This window comes from Aspergillus eucalypticola (assembly GCF_003184535.1).
Source record: "Aspergillus eucalypticola CBS 122712 chromosome Unknown BO83scaffold_9, whole genome shotgun sequence".
NCBI classification, from domain to species: domain Eukaryota; kingdom Fungi; phylum Ascomycota; class Eurotiomycetes; order Eurotiales; family Aspergillaceae; genus Aspergillus; species Aspergillus eucalypticola.
Genome location: NW_020290283.1, coordinates 425,076 through 440,461, shown reverse-complemented (window position 1 = coordinate 440,461; position 15,386 = coordinate 425,076). Strand labels below are relative to the sequence as shown.

General features: G+C 49.7%; 5 protein-coding genes and 2 non-coding genes across 7 annotated transcripts; 6 read left to right on the top strand and 1 right to left on the bottom strand.

The window, feature by feature from the left end:
* Window positions 1-1,655: 1,655 nt before the first annotated feature.
* Window positions 1,656-3,983, top strand: BO83DRAFT_335708 (FAD-binding oxidoreductase; the record flags this gene model as incomplete). The annotated part of the gene is made up of 7 exons (XM_025528423.1): window positions 1,656-2,281; window positions 2,335-3,161; window positions 3,209-3,438; window positions 3,495-3,676; window positions 3,729-3,758; window positions 3,812-3,885; window positions 3,935-3,983. The coding sequence occupies exons 1-7, from the start codon at window positions 1,922-1,924 to the stop codon at window positions 3,981-3,983; spliced, it is 1,752 nt and encodes a 583-aa protein (XP_025389244.1). The 5' UTR covers window positions 1,656-1,921.
* A 496-nt stretch (window positions 3,984-4,479) lies between these two features.
* On the bottom strand, window positions 4,480-5,565 carry BO83DRAFT_436508 (zinc-binding alcohol dehydrogenase family protein; the record flags this gene model as incomplete). The annotated part of the gene is made up of 1 exon (XM_025535962.1): window positions 4,480-5,565. The coding sequence occupies exon 1, from the start codon at window positions 5,527-5,529 to the stop codon at window positions 4,480-4,482; it is 1,050 nt and encodes a 349-aa protein (XP_025389243.1). The 5' UTR covers window positions 5,530-5,565.
* An 885-nt stretch (window positions 5,566-6,450) lies between these two features.
* On the top strand, window positions 6,451-6,912 carry BO83DRAFT_387727 (Dabb family protein; the record flags this gene model as incomplete). Its single annotated transcript, XM_025532731.1, has 3 exons — window positions 6,451-6,516; window positions 6,577-6,687; window positions 6,754-6,912. The coding sequence occupies 3 exons, from the start codon at window positions 6,451-6,453 to the stop codon at window positions 6,910-6,912; spliced, it is 336 nt and encodes a 111-aa protein (XP_025389242.1).
* Window positions 6,913-7,288: 376 nt separating this feature from the next.
* BO83DRAFT_t132 lies at window positions 7,289-7,367 on the top strand. The gene has a single exon. It is a non-coding gene; the product is annotated as a tRNA-Thr (tRNA).
* Window positions 7,368-7,496: 129 nt separating this feature from the next.
* Window positions 7,497-7,568, top strand: BO83DRAFT_t133. The gene has a single exon. It is a non-coding gene; the product is annotated as a tRNA-Thr (tRNA).
* A 3,174-nt stretch (window positions 7,569-10,742) lies between these two features.
* BO83DRAFT_245693 (uncharacterized protein) lies at window positions 10,743-11,122 on the top strand. Its single transcript, XM_025527001.1, has one exon. It carries the CDS (start codon window positions 10,863-10,865, stop codon window positions 11,085-11,087), a length of 225 nt encoding a protein of 74 aa, XP_025389241.1. The 5' UTR covers window positions 10,743-10,862; the 3' UTR covers window positions 11,088-11,122.
* Window positions 11,123-12,307: 1,185 nt separating this feature from the next.
* Window positions 12,308-15,229, top strand: BO83DRAFT_358652 (uncharacterized protein; the record flags this gene model as incomplete). Its single annotated transcript, XM_025529317.1, has 4 exons — window positions 12,308-13,652; window positions 13,784-13,828; window positions 14,002-14,068; window positions 14,119-15,229. 4 exons carry the CDS (start codon window positions 12,308-12,310, stop codon window positions 15,227-15,229), a joined length of 2,568 nt encoding a protein of 855 aa, XP_025389240.1.
* Window positions 15,230-15,386: the final 157 nt, after the last annotated feature.

Below are 15,386 nucleotides of genomic sequence, written 5' to 3'. Positions count from 1 at the left end.
CACTGTCTCCATCGCGAGGGTCGAAAATAGAATCAATGTCTCCGTATCGACCATCTGCCATGGCCATGATCGCGGAGTGGTGAGCAGCGTGTCGAGATCATCTATTCGAATCAATGGCGGGATAGCGAGTGACAGATCTACTAAGAATAGGTCATGGTCGGATTATGAGATTGGGGTATGGATTACACGGTCTACCATTCCTGGTAAGTCTACCCACTACGGCAGGATATGTGCCCTTTCCCCATTGTGGTGCATGATTCGGCTTCTTGCTGCCCAAGGGTCCCTAGCGGTCGGGATTCTCTCTTCAATTGGATATCGCTCACAGCTCGATTTGTTGTCTGTGGGGATGGGAAAGAACAGAACCAAATGAGAAGCATGGTTCAACAGTCTAGACTGCTGGATCGGCGAAAATTCTGCATCTTGCGGGAAAAGCCTGTCTGAGTTTATTTCACCTTGTAGGGGAAGACGAAGCATCGATCAGCGATTAATAACTTTGCTATCGGAAATGAGGTCCCGATTACCTAAACATTTACGATATGAGGACTTTGGGACTCATGATTGGGGTGATATCGTCAGGTATGAGAGACTACGCTGGGCTTGTTGGTTATTACGCGATATCCCGCAAGGGTTGGTGGTTATGACGAGTTGCCTCAGGATAGCGAAGTAGCTTGGTTGGGTGTTATCCGGTAGCAGCACATCACTTTTGGGAAGCACGAGATACGGTGCGATCAGGACCATATGTAGGTCAAGCCAGTTCTGACCTTGGTTTACCGGGGGATGAGAAAAACTTACCACACTGGGATGTATGTAACTGCGAAGATACAGTCTGTCATGCTAGACGACTGTAGTAAATGCAGCATGATCTGGCATGTTCGCTAGCAGATTTGGACTTGGAAGGGCGTCTGTCTGATCAATTTGCTGTACTCTATACAACATATCGCTTCTCAAACAGTCAATATTTATGCTGCCAGATTAGGTATTGCAAGTTCTTTGCCTTGAAGACTCTTCATCTCAGCATCTTCCTTTCTCTCAAACTCATACCTTATCTCTGACGCTATATGACTGCACTCTCAAACTAACTCATCTTTTACTATCACATCCAGTCCTTCAGTGATTTCTCTTTTCATCGTTTTGTCTTCTATGACTCGGCGGCGTCACGATCAGACGGCTCAAAGTCGATTGCGGCCTGGTTCGGCATGCCCTTGTACGGTGCCAGCGGCTATGACTTACTATCCAGGCGCTTACCACACCTGATGCCTTTAGGCCTTAATGAATTCATGAAGTACATAGTCCTCAGCATGGATAAGAATGCATCTCTGAGGCTCAAAAATGGCACTTAATTTTACCGCTATCCAGTCTTTCAAGAGACCTCATTTCACCATTACAACACACACTCAAGTTACGCAACTCCTGTTATTTGGTGTCATATACACAGGTCCAAATCTAATCAGACTAAACGTTACATTCTAATCACTCAAGAAGCGACCCGACTGTCATCTGCTGGCGAATGTGTTTGTCCCTCGTCTATCACGTGACTAGTATTTATTTCCCCGCGTTTTCCGGCCCCATCCCGATTAGGCAAATGTTGCAGTCGATCCCCCCTTCAACGTCAGCCGCAAACAGTGATGACTGCTTCAAGTCTTCATGCCCAATCAGTGCATCTTCCTGAGAGCATGGCAGATAGGGTGTAACTAGCACCATTGGCCACTTTAACAACTCACCTTCCACAGTCCCAGAGCCATATGACACCCTTCGATCAATAACCAAAAGATTTAGTTCGCTTCTAGAAGCCAGTTGTGTCCCTGCGACCCTGAAGATCCCGATTAATCCCATTAAACCTCAGATACCAAATAAGGCGAACCACGGACCATCCCAAATTTTGTTCGTCGATCCTCAACGGGTGAAATTTAACATCTCATTTATGAGACCTCATCGCCCAGCCATGATCCGTTGGCAAACAAACTATTACCTTCGTGCCTGCGGGCGGCGATCATCATTAAACGCCTGGGATGTATCCCATCAGCCATCCTCACTCAGGATAAGGGGAAGATTTCAGCATCAAGCTAACTATGCAACTAATCCGCAACATCCCCCGAGGCAGCAGTCGGCCACGTTGCCCATCCTGGGGACGATTGTCGCTACCGCGGCTGTAACGCTCTTTGCGTCCGAGGCTTGGCGCGGAAGGGAAGCCTCCAAGACGCAGGATGTTGCTAGAGATGTTCAATCTGGTCCATCTCAATCCGGACCTTCCAAATATGCGGACGTCCCGACGATGCTTCGGGTATGTAGCAAATTTGCAGCTTAACTATCATTATTATTAATCGCGAGATTTAGGCCGTCGAGGAAATCAAGACAATCATCGGACCCGACAATGTAAGTGTTGACGCCGACGACATTGAAGTTCATGGATACTCCGAATGGTCTACGTCCAACACCACCGCACGACCAATTGCGGTTCTCAGTCCAGCCACGACAGAGGAAGTATCCGCAATAGCCAAAATATGCACCAAATACAGGGTTCCGATGGTGCCATTCGGCGCCGGATCAAGCGTTGAAGGGAACTTTGCAGCTCCTCACTCGGGTGTCTGTATTGACCTGTCGCGGATGAACAAGGTCATTGAGCTGTACGAGCAGGACATGAATGTGACGGTTCAAGCAGGTGTGCGATGGACGGATCTAAACGAGGAGATCAAGTCTACTGGGCTGTTTCTGCCCATGGACCCCAGTCCTACTGCGTATGTGGGCGGTATGGTCGCGACAAATTGCAGTGGCACGAATGCGATGCGCTACGGGACGATGAAGGACTGGGTGGTTAACCTCACTGTCGTGCTTCCGGATGGAACAGTGATCAAGACGAAACGGCGGCCGCGCAAGTCTTCTGCTGGGTATAACTTGAACGCGCTCTTTACTGGATCGGAAGGGACTTTGGGAATCATCACGGAGGCGACGCTCAAGCTGGCTATCATTCCCGAAGACAGCAGCGTTGGGATTGCTACTTTCCCCACAGTCGGTGACGCAACGGCCGCAGCATCGAAGTTGATCCGTGACGGTGTTCCCCTCGCGGCGTTGGAATTCATGGACGACGTGCAGATGAAGATCATCAACCAGAACGGTGGCGCAGGTGGGAGGTTTTGGTCGGAGGAGCCGACCCTCTTTTTGAAGTAAGACTGACATTCGTTTTAGTCTTAGTAGTTAGCTGACAATCCAGGTTCGCCGGATCCCGCACGGCAATTGACGACAGCATCCAACGCACAAAAACCATCCTAACCAACAACAAAGGCAAAGAGCTGGTGTTCGCAAAGTCCCGCGAGGAAGGCGATAATCTCTGGTCGGCGAGGAAGCAGTCCCTCTGGGCCATGCTGGCTGTGAGACCTGAAGGAACCGAAATCTGGTCTACGGATGTGGCTGTACCGATATCGCGGCTGGCTGAGATTGTTGGTAAGTTTAACTTCAGAGCAACTGTGTTGCTCAATTAGTATTGACATGATCTACAGAGCTCTCAAAGGCCGAATCCAGCAATCTGGGCCTGTTCTCCACGGTTCTTGGCCACGTTGGAGACGGCAACTTCCACCAAGCGGTGATGTACAACCCCCAGAGTCCAGAGCAACACCAGGGCGTCAAGGCGTGTGTTTCGAGGATGATGAAGCGGGCGCTTGAAATGGAGGGAACAGTTTCTGTAAGAGTTATTGTTCCTACATGACGTTTCAACACAAATCTGACTGAAACAGGGCGAACATGGCATCGGATTAGGAAAGAAGGTCGGCAATCCCTATTCCCGTTGTGTCATATCCTCAACGCTAACATCCACTAGGCCTATCTCGAGGAGGAACTCGGTACACCGACGATGCAATTAATGAGGGGACTGAAACGGAGCGTTGATCCTCAGTACGTTAATCATGTGTTCTCTCTCAGTCGCTTACTAATCCTTTTTGAGCTGGTTAATGAATCCCGGCAAGGTCTTCGACGAACACTTTGAAGGATAGGATTGCAATGTTCGCAATACCTTAAGCTCAATGTACATTTCAGGATAGAAAACTGTGCTTCCAGTGCACGAATAAACATCATCTCATCCCAGTCTGGGCGGCATTGTAGTAGATGTCCGGGGATCCGTCTTGAGAGATCCACAGTTGATTGATAAGCAGGGAGTGGCTATGTCATTCCAACGCTGTCATGGATGAGCATAACTAGCGTCTTCTATATAACAAGTGCATGCGCACTGCAGCTGTCTATGTAGGTTGTCACAGATCATGCCAGCCACGGGTTGCCCCGCGCAGTGATTTCCGCATGTAGTTTAGTGTCCGCTCAGCTGTTTCCCGTCCCACCGCGCCAAGGCAACTAGGGATTACAAACACTACAGACGAAGTCCTCGAAGCGGAATTTAGTCCTAAACCGGCAGGCAAGGGAAGAAACACGGAGTTGCTTTAAAACTCATAAATCCATTTCATTAACACCTCACATACATAGTGTACTTATCACTAACTAAGGAGTCTCGGCAACATTGTACACCAGCTTCTCACCACTGACCTTATCAGCCTTAAGCAGCTGCAACCCCTCCAACACACCCTTCAACCCCTCCCCACGCACACTAGGCCGATGTACCTTAATCTTGCCCTCAGCCAACAGCTTCTGCGCAATATCCCAGAACTTGGCAGCAAACTCCTTATCCTCAGGCTTGGCCGGGAACGGCGTGTCACCAAACGTGAACTCCTCACCCACAGCAGTATACGCCAGAGTCCACCGATCATTGACATTCTTCCGCTCAATCCCCACCGCCAAAAGCGCACTGTACTCACCACCCTCGGTAGAGATAGCCTCATCACAGAACTTGGCACTCGCCTCCAACGAAATGGTATCCAGCACCAACTTCAACTTGTTATCCGTAGCCTTCCGGATCTCCGCCGCCGCATACGGCGCATTGTAATCAAACACCTCATCGGCACCCAGACTCTTCACGAGATCAAAGTTCCGCGGCGAGCATGTAGTCAGCACCTTGTATCCGGACAATTTGGCGAACTGGATCGCCAGTGCTCCTGTCGCCGTCGAGCCACCGTAGATGAGGATCGGGCCTGCGTTACCGCCCTTGGCGGGCTCAGTGGGCAGCTCCAGCTTCAGACTCTGGTACAGAGCCTGACCGACGGTCGTGATACCAACACCGAGAGTGGCCGCCTCCTGGAAGCTCAGGTTATCCGGGATGTGCATCTGGATGTCGCCCTTGGCGACGATGTATTCGGCAAAGGTGCCGTCTTCGGGCTGCACGGCGTTGGCGCCGTGGACGAAGCCGCAAACCCGGTCACCCTTCTTGAAGGGCTTCTTGACGGCGGGGCCGACTTCCTCCACGATACCGGCGTAGTCGCAGCCGACGAGGACGCCGGTGGGCGCGAGATACTCGATGTGCTTCCAGTCCGTGGGGTTCAGGGCCACGCTAACGGTCTTGATGAGGATGTAGTCGTCGCGGAGCTTGGGGATGGGGCGGTCGGTGACCAGGTCGCCCTTCTTAGGGGCGGTGACGGCGATGGCTTTTTGAGGCATGGTGGGGGGGTTGGTTGTTGTGATGTGAAATACTCGGTTTGATTGAGTGGGTAGGAGAGTGTCTGCTGGAAAGAATGAGGGGAGGAGGTATCCTATATATGTGTCTCTGGTATCATGGGCAAGAAGCACCAAGAAGGCGGTAGAATGGGATGCAACACCCCTCTTCACCCTCTTTTTGTTTGTCGATGACAAATGCAACTTGTGAGATCATCTTTCTTCTCCACTTGGGCCCACAGGTCCCGAGAGGGACGCCGTTGGGTCTGGCTGGGGGTGAGCCAATCTATTAGGTTGTTGCCAGCAGCCCGGATCCGGAATTGGCAAACTCTATTGCTACTTAAGTATCTACTGCGGGTGTGAGTGATTCGCCGGTGCTCTTGGGGAAGGAACTGGTATGAGCGGTGCAGTGTACCGTATATAAAAGCTATACTGCAAGGTTGGCATCATACCCAGAAGTCGGCCAGATACCTTGAGGCTACCATTTTCTGTGTGGTTGATTCTGGTATGCAATTGAGTGCTGACAACGAAGAAAGAGACTTATCTCTCAGGGCCAATGGACGCAATTGGACTGGCGGGGTCTCATTGAGTTTTAGGCTACATTCCGAAAGAGGTTTAGATCCCGCTCCGCGCAGGATATTCAATCCCGGAGATCCTCCCCAGGACACTGGCAGTAAGCATTATATTGTAGGGTGATCACAGAATCATAGGGTCCAGAAATTTCTATTCTGCTGACATATTCACCTGGAGGGGAATTCTTTGCGTAAATCTGTACCTTGCTGATTAATGGCATCTTGGCTCTCCAGGAGGGGGATTTGCTATGGGAGGGTTAAAGATGATTTCAGTTTTCGGGAATAAATAGATAGCACTACTATAGTGTGAGCTTGTCTTCTCTTCTACCATCATAGACCATCTCGCAGTTGAGTAATGCAGGTCACTCACATTGTCCTACTCCAATTCAACCCCGACGTTACTCCCGAGGTTAGGGAGGATGTATGTTTGTCTTACACTTCATACGTCCGAGGCGTCCAGATCTAACTTGTCCTCGTATAGGTCGCCAGTCAGGTCAAGGGTCTGCGCGAGTCGTGCATCCACCCGGACACTGGCAAGCCCTACATCGTTTCCATGAAGGCCGGTGCAGATGTCTCCATCGAGGGCCTTCAGGTGCGTCTACTTCCTACGTTTCGATTTTATGAGTCGCGGGCGTAACTCCTAATTTCCCGTGCACAGAACGGCATCAGCCATGCATTTGTTTCCGTCTTCGAAAATACCGCGGATCGCGACTACTTCGTGAACAAAGACCCGGCGCATATCGCGCTCGTGCACAATGTCAAGCATCATCTGGCTAAAGTCCAGGTTGTGGACTTTGTGGATGGGAAGCTTATCTAGGTGTGCTATGCTGGTCTCCTGGGTAGATTAACGGGTTTTTGGTTGTATATGATGTTTTAATTACAGAAATTGGAAGTGATTGTTAGGATGACCGGGTGGTATACAAGCAAGAATATATATAAACCTAGTGGGATAAGTTTGGTCCAAATGGGCCAAACCAAAATGCGAGTAAAATCATGCTATAGACGATGATAAGAGTACTATCAAGATACTAATCTAATATTTAGACATATTTAAGCACAATAGAGTGTTCTGTAACCACCCCGCAGGCGAAAGATCCCCAATTCTTGACCACGATGACCTTCAAGGGTGCGCAAGACAACGTAATAATGCCGCGTCCTTCATTATCCAAATTTCAGCAGCAGATTAATAATAAGCCCTTGTAGCTCAGTGGTAGAGCGCTTCACTCGTATCATGTCATGAAGAGGTCCGCGGTTCAATCCCGCGTGGGGGCACATTTCTTTTTCAATTCTCGGGTAGCCAGCAAGCTAGCTAGCTAGCTTCCCCCCCTTCCTTTTTTTCTTTGCAACGGATACCTGCAACTGCGCTAAGGGAGGGGGTAAGGCGGTGGCAAATACATATCCGCCCTTATAGCTCAGTGGTAGAGCGCTTGACTTGTAATCAAGAGGTCTGTAGTTCAATCCTGCATGGGGGCATCGGATATTTTTTCTTTTTTGCTGTCCCCCACACAATTCGTCTTTTGCTATTCTCTGTCGCCTACTTTGTTGTCATCGTCACACCGCGGGACAAGAATCAGTTTCTTTTTCTTTTTCTTTACCCCCCCCCTTCCTAGATGCCTAACATACACCCATAAGCCCCTCCTGCAATAACGCATGCCGACCAACTTCAGTAGATAAAAATGGTAAGTCAACAGAAGATAAATCTATGTATACATTCTGTTGCTATGTAGCCGTTCCATCAAATAGTCGACCACAAAGTGGACAGCAAAGTGCACTCTGGATGCAGCTCCGACAGTAAATCACAGTATTTTTCGACGACCCATCTTTTCCCGCGATCATCGGACAGTCCCTGCAATGTGCACTCTTCCTCAAGGTCTCTGTATCCAAACAAACATCGCAATGCTCGTAGAATGGCGCCTGCGGTAGCATATAACGGGCAAAAGGGAGGGTGTTTATATGGACTAGATCATCCTCACGTTGACCAATCTTGGCTTTGAGAAGGTCGGTAATCTCTCTCCAGGGCTTTGCATCGGTTATGCCTGGCATGTAGAAAGGGTTGTATTTGACATCGCTAAGGGATACTTGTCTTCGATATGACTCCTGTAGCGGAGAAAATCCCAACCTGTCTTCAATATGCGTTTCAATGTTGGGGTGATCAAGCAGAATCTTGACCACTTTGACCTGGCCCATGCAAATGGCTGCGAATAGGGGTGTTCGGCCGAATATATCTTTCGGGTTGGGGTCACATCCGGTCCCTAAGATGCGTTGTACGAGAGTAATGTCGCCTCGCGATGCTGCCCAGTGTAATGGCAGACGGTGGAACTCGTCTTGGAAGCTAGGACTACTAGATTCTTTGAGAATTGCCTCGATCGCATAGTTATCTCTCTCCAAGCCAGCCTTTATCAAACAAGAGAGTCCCCAGAAAGACGCGGAAACGTCTGTGTCCCTCATCAATCTGGGGGAGCCTGCACCTTTTGCAATAAGAAGCTTGGTTATTTCGACATGACCCTTTTGTGCCGCAGCTGTCAGTGGGTCTGCTGAATGGTGTTTCCATCTATCGGTGCTGTGTATTCTGGCGCCCCAATCGAGTAACAGTTCAACAGCACGCAGGTTGCCATTTACCGCAGCTGTAAATAAGGGAGTTTCCCATTTCTTGTTCTCTTGATTGATGTTGGCTCCTGCATCTCGAAGAACTTTCATGACAAGTGCATGATCGCCCATGCTGATAGTCGATATAGGACCCCGTTGAATTCCAGGGCCGCTCTTTGCTGCAAAGAATATAGGAGTTTCCTTGTTCGCATTCTCATAATGAACATTCGCACCTCGGTCAATCAGCAGACTGGCCACTTCATTGTAACCATATGCTGCGGCGTAGAAAAGAGGTGTGAAGTTCTCGGATGTAGCAGAATCGACAATAGCTCCACGATCGAGTAAAAACTCAACAACCGACTTATTACCAAATCCTGCTGCCCAGGTGAGAGGTGTACGACCAAGGTAGTCCCGAGCATTTACTGAGTTGCTGTCGACCCCGACAAGTTCTTCCATGCACTGATCTAGGCCGAAGACTGACGCGAGATGGATCCCAGAAAAACTGTAAGGAGTCTCCGACAGGCCGAACATCTCTCGCATACACCGTGTAACTTTCGCATCATTCCTGATAAATGAAGCAAGAAGCGTATCGCTGCCCAAGCTTTGGTGGAGATGCGTCCCTAGCTCTTGAGCAGAATATCGATAAAGCGGGTACTCTTGTCGATGCTCTTGACGGCCACTTTCTAACAAGACTTGCTGCTCAAAGGCGTCGAAGGACACGTATGTGAGGCAGGTGTTTGTGAGGTATCCATGGACGGTGGGAAACCAAGCCTCCCGCGTCCGCTCCAAGTATTCCTGGGCAGTAAGATGCACGAGCTTCGCCGTGTTGTTGCTTTCGTCAACCGTGACCAATCCGCAGCAGACAGAAGCGATTTCCTCAATATCTGTGACGTTCATTGCGTCAAATTGGCGCTCACCAATCTCAACCGCAATAGCATGTTGTAGCTCTAGAGCGCTAAGTGGTCGTGCAGAGAACGTGAGCCACCCGAGTACTCTTTTGGCAAGGTCCTGAGAGAAGGAGCTTTGCAAGCTAATCCTCTTCATTGTCTGGTTATACGCATGGTCATAAGCCCCTGACCCTGACTGGAACTGACCACTCAGTGCTCGGACTCTTTTCTCATTCTTCTCATCCAGGATCAAGTTGTAATAGAGACGCACAAGCAAGAATCTAGACGAGTCAGTAACTTTCCGATATCTGGGAACGGTGCCACTTACATTCCATCAGCCGATTCGAGAATCTGTTTTCTAACATACGCCCAAAGCTCAGGCTTCCTTCGAAGGAAACGCGGAAGATAGTCAAGGTTTCCGTCGAGAAAACTTTCCATGTCGCCTTCGCTGGCTTGAATGTCCAAAGTAACACCTCGAGACAACAGATGACTGAAATAATCGCCCGGTCGGGCAGTCGCAAGGAGCTTGACCTTCGTGCGACCGCCGATGTCAAGGAGTCTCCTAGCCCAAGTGAGGAATTGACGCCTCACGTATACGTCGTTACACTCATCCAGTGCATCAACGACTAGCAGCACCTCACTGCATTCAGACACCGCCACACTGAATATTTTTTCGATATCTTCTTTGGCCAGACGGGTGGACCTGCGCGGGAGGAGGTAGCGTCTTTTTGTGATACTCTCATACAGGCTTTGATTTCCCTGAAGTAACTGTCTCAAGAGGCTTGAAAGAAGCTCAGAATACTCAATCCGCTCCTGATAGTGGAAATAATGATAAGAAACTGCGACACTGCTATTTAGGGAAAATTTCCGCTGAAGGTGGTCGACTGCGATCGAAGAAAGTACCGTCTTGCCTGCACCAGGAGCCCCGGTGCATAGAAGTGCCTTGCTCTTCTCATCAAAGATCCAAGAACGGAACTCTTCACTTTCCAGGAACCATTTACCCGTTCCCTCGTGTCGAGAGCTAATGATTCTCTGATGTCGTTCCGAGGCGTCAATAGGACATATCCATGCAAGCGTTTCATTGCGCTGCTGCATATCGTGGTGGCCTTTCATGGACTGTATGTCTGCTCCGATCTCCAAGGTGAGATCTCTGTCGGATCACCATCAGCGAAGATCTCCCCAAAGTAAAACGGAGGTAATGTTAAATCGCAGCAGTAAGGGAACCAAGAGGGGATATTGCTCATACTGATTGATTTTGCCCATTACCAAATTCCACAGCGAGAGACAGTAAGTGATGCGGCTCCGCATGCTGTCCACCTCTGCAGGGTCCCAATTTACTCGACTCCATGCTCGGACAGCCTTTGTCTTCCAGTCCGAACTTGCAAAAGCAAGCACGTTGTATTTGCTCAACTTGTGTTCGATCTCCAACAGGACTTCACGACCTCGCTGGACGATTATATCCAGTTCCATTTTCTGGGTCGTACTGAGGCCTTCGTTAGGAACATCATTGAGGTCGTGAAGAAGCGCCCATAGGCTTTTTACACTATTGATGATGGTGAGCACTGCTTGAGAAGATAAAGTGCGGCTTCTTACTCTCCAGAGATAGCTTTGAAGCCACTCGGTGCCTGGGCGAACCGCTTCTTCAAGTCATCGGCGAGTTGCAAAGTAGCGAGGAAATCACCGACACCAAAGCCGAAGCTCATCGTGAACAACCAAGACAAATAACTCGAGCTCGTATGTGTTGATGGGATGCAGCACAGGAAGGATGGTGTATTATAATCAGGATGCGACGAAATGCGACCGAGCCGGACGTGGCTGTGTTCAAGGGGGCTTAGCTCTTACGCATGACGGGTTTGTGGTAGTTCGGGGGTACAGTTAGGGAAACTGCTGTGCCGTCATGTGGAACCAGGAAGAAATAATGGCTTATAAGAAGGTATCACTGACAGACAATAATCTTGAGCATATATTAGTGTTGGAGGTGTAGTGACCGCTGCTTGACAGGATCCCCAATTTGGCGGCGATGTTGGAAGGAAAAAAGGTACGAGGGTTGTATGAGGACCGCTGCAAGGCTGAAACGCAGCCCAATCCCCCAATCGCTTGACCTCGAATCAACACTGAGTTTGTATAAGCAAGTGCTTTTAACTACTTAGTAGCCATACAAGATAGATTGTGCGCCAGACTAGATCATGCCCCCGTTGGGCTTGCTTGCCGCCCCTTGACATGCACCTACTGATCAACAGCAACGCACAGATAGTTTGCAAATACCTGCCGAATCTTGTGAAATAGCGCGAAAGTAGAAAATACATTCAGAACTCTAGAGACCATCCAGTATCAGACCCCTGCTCAATCCAAGTAATTCTTTTATTTTATATCGCATGGGTCGAAGGAAACTACGAAGTAAAAAAGAGTACTCTCATACAGGATTCCATAAGGATAATAGTCGGCAGTATATTCCCTATGGCAAAAATAATATAGCATGCCAAAATAGTTACCTCATGATGAGTGGTATATAACTAAGTAGTGATCGGGATGACTCAATGATCGCTTGATTTACTACCTACCGACCAGTTCTCACCTCTCCATTCCAGTGGCTGTTCTTTCCCCATCACACACACCCTTCAACTACACCAAGCTAGCCAATCTATCAACCCACAAAGCAATTCACGACGTGCCACTGTACTTTTCACCGAAGCAGACAACCAGATCAGCTACTGAACATTATATACCCATACCTTTGAAATGGAGAGATCTCCGTTGGGACAGCTGGGCAAGCTGCCCTACGAAATCCGACTGGAGATCTACGAGAAACTGTTTAAGATAAAGAATTCACCCTTGAAAATCCTTCGCTGCTCGCAAGCAATCTACAGAGAAATAATCGATCGCCTCTATGACACACTCAACATACATCTAACTCCAGTGTTCAACAACCCCTGGATCGAGATTCACTGCAAACGACTGCGATTGCGCTGGACCATACCCAATCATTCCTGGACTGCCCAGCATCGATTCTTATGTATACCATACTACAAGGTTAACCTGGTGATCCATATCTACGCACCCGACCCAAGAGATCCAGGCCAAATTGCCCTGCTCTGGCAAAAGGCTCAATACTTGGTGGATATTCTTCGGAACGCCGTTGTCGCTTCCATAGTTATTCGGTTGCGAAAGCATCAAGGTCGCGACTGGCAAGAGGAAGGTCACGTATTGGAGAGCATCCCTTATCCGAACAAATCTCGTCCTGATCATCACATAGTTTTCTTGCCCTTCTGTCGCTTATGCAATGTCGGTGCCTTCCGGGTGCTTCCAGATACTCGGCGCATGGACCGCATTACGGACTGGGGCCTGATAAACTACGGTCGTGACTTCATTCTGAACAATGGTTACCGGAACTATAACGATGGCCCTCTGAGTCAAGATTGGCAGTACCGGGATATTGTCCGAGATTTTGATAATATCGACGCCCTGATTCGAGATACCGACTTCTTCCTAGAAACACGCCTGGACACTCTGCATGGTAATACCGCAGCAATGCTTCGCCTTGATCGAGCCGCCCACTGGCCTCTGGCAGTACCCGTCAGCTGGTCACCCAGGCTCGAACGTAGCTTGTTAGATATTCGACAGTACCCAGGCTCAGTAAATCTTCACGATCCCGGTCTGAACAGCCATAATCTCCGTATGTGCGCTTTATATAACATTTACGAAATCACGTACGCCATATTAGCCAGGGATTCATGGGAAGGATGGCTTTCGTGTTACCCCGAAGGTCTCGATCCCCATGATCAGGACAGTATTGATACTCAGACGCAAATGATCATGGACAATCTCGAGAGTAATGACATCTGGGATACCGAAAGGGCAGATCGGCAATACCAAACCAATATTGAGAATTATTTGGAGCGAAATTGGAATGGTTCTCCTGCATGGCGTTACCCCAGCTTTGAAAAGGACTGGTGTACCGACTGCCGACGGATAGGATATCGGACTGGGTGTGACCAAGACTGCGAGCTGATGGATGGTCCTTACTATGGAAAGTACTGGGATATTGACAAAGTTTTTGCTGCTGATTTTTCGGATTCTGATATCTGTTAACAATTATAATGAAATGAGTAACTACTCATAATCTAAGCCCCGTTGACAAAATTATTCTTTAGGCCATGCATACACGTAGTCTATGGGATGGTCTCAGTTGTAGCTTTAAGGGAAGCTGCAGACAAGCTAGCTTTGATCTCGATTATGGAGTACAACCAAACTACAACCAAGGTAGTCGCAGAGGAAGCATGATGACCCTTCTTAAATGGCAGGATCCAAGCGCACTGTCGTAGTTTCTATAATGGCGTACATTGGTATCAGTCTATACCCCAGAAACGATTTTGTTCTGCTTTCCCTCCCTTTCTTCTTTCTCCCCCCAAGTTTCGTCTGAAGTCTTTCCGTAGATTCATATACTGACGCCAAACTTATACTTCGTTTTAATCTCCTCTCCACCGATATGCCGGCATCATCGTGAGTTTGGCTAGCGCCCATGGATAGGTTTCCATCTGATGTTCTATTAGACAGATGTCGGCCGACGAGGGCTCGCTCACCGGAGCGGCCCAGGGTATGTTGCCCCCACCCCCCTCTGATAACGGCGCGCTTGGTGGCCACCTTCCGTCAAGCCTCAATCCTTGGTGGGGTCCAGAATGGTGTACTTGGCTCCTCATTGAGGAACCAAACGACATTGCTGTGGACCCAGTCGAGCGGTGGAAGCGGCTGTTATTCCTCCTCGAGTATGGTGACTACGCGGCTCGGGTTTGGAACTTCCTGTTGAGGACGTCCCGAGCGCTGCGGTCTCCCATCCACAAGTCAGTCGTCCAGCTTCGTGACAAGCTTACACAAGAATCGCAAGATTCTTCCAGCGAACCGAAAAGATGGATCCGCCTGATCGAGAGATGCGTCATGTATCTCATCGATCAGGGCCTGGATATCGACCTTGAGATGGCGAAACTGGCAATTCTGGTCTATAGCAAGCGGAACCTCACTTGTCACGCTAGGATAGGGGAGATATCGAACTCTGCCCCGTTGAGGAGAGAAATCGAGAGGGCCAAATCCCGACTCCCCGAGGTCCTGCCAAGTGAACAGTTCCGCAACTATAGTGCCTGGCAACGGATTCTGGCCTTCTATGGAAGTACCCAAGACTATCCACATTTCAGAGACGGCGCTGTCTCTGACACAGTCTTGCCCGAGCCCGACCGCAGACACCAGCCCGACAACGCAAAGCGCCTTGCGTTCGAGAAGAGAGTATTCGATGATCGCCTTGACGCGACTTTCCAGACAATCAACGAGCGGATCCCGGTCACCTTTCGTCCTGTTCCCGGTCAAACGCGGACGAAGCATAGCGTGTCGAATCCGCTCCCTTACGCTCCTCGGAAAAGGCGTGCCATTGGATCGCCGGACTCCGAGGAACGTGCCGATGGAAAGCCTGCCGCCTTGCCATTCCCCACCGTGGCCTTTGGAAACGTGGAGGATGCCTGTATATATCAAGAGATATACAGGGATCTCGAATACGTCTTCGGCAAAGACCGGACATCGGGCCGGAGGGCGCTCGAGGAGGCACGGAAGGTGGTCCGCCAAGCGCGGGCTAACGTTGATAGGCCGAAGATGAGGGCGGGGGGTCTTCCGGGCTGAGTGCCCGGAATCACTGAGAGTGGTGCACACATTGGCGCTAAGTACGCCCCAATATCTATGCTCCTGTGGCTTGGGCTAACTCTTCTCGACTCCGCCTCGTGCGGAGTCCCCCCAGCGATGAGCTTGCACCTTACCGTGGTGCTGGGGTCCAGTATTC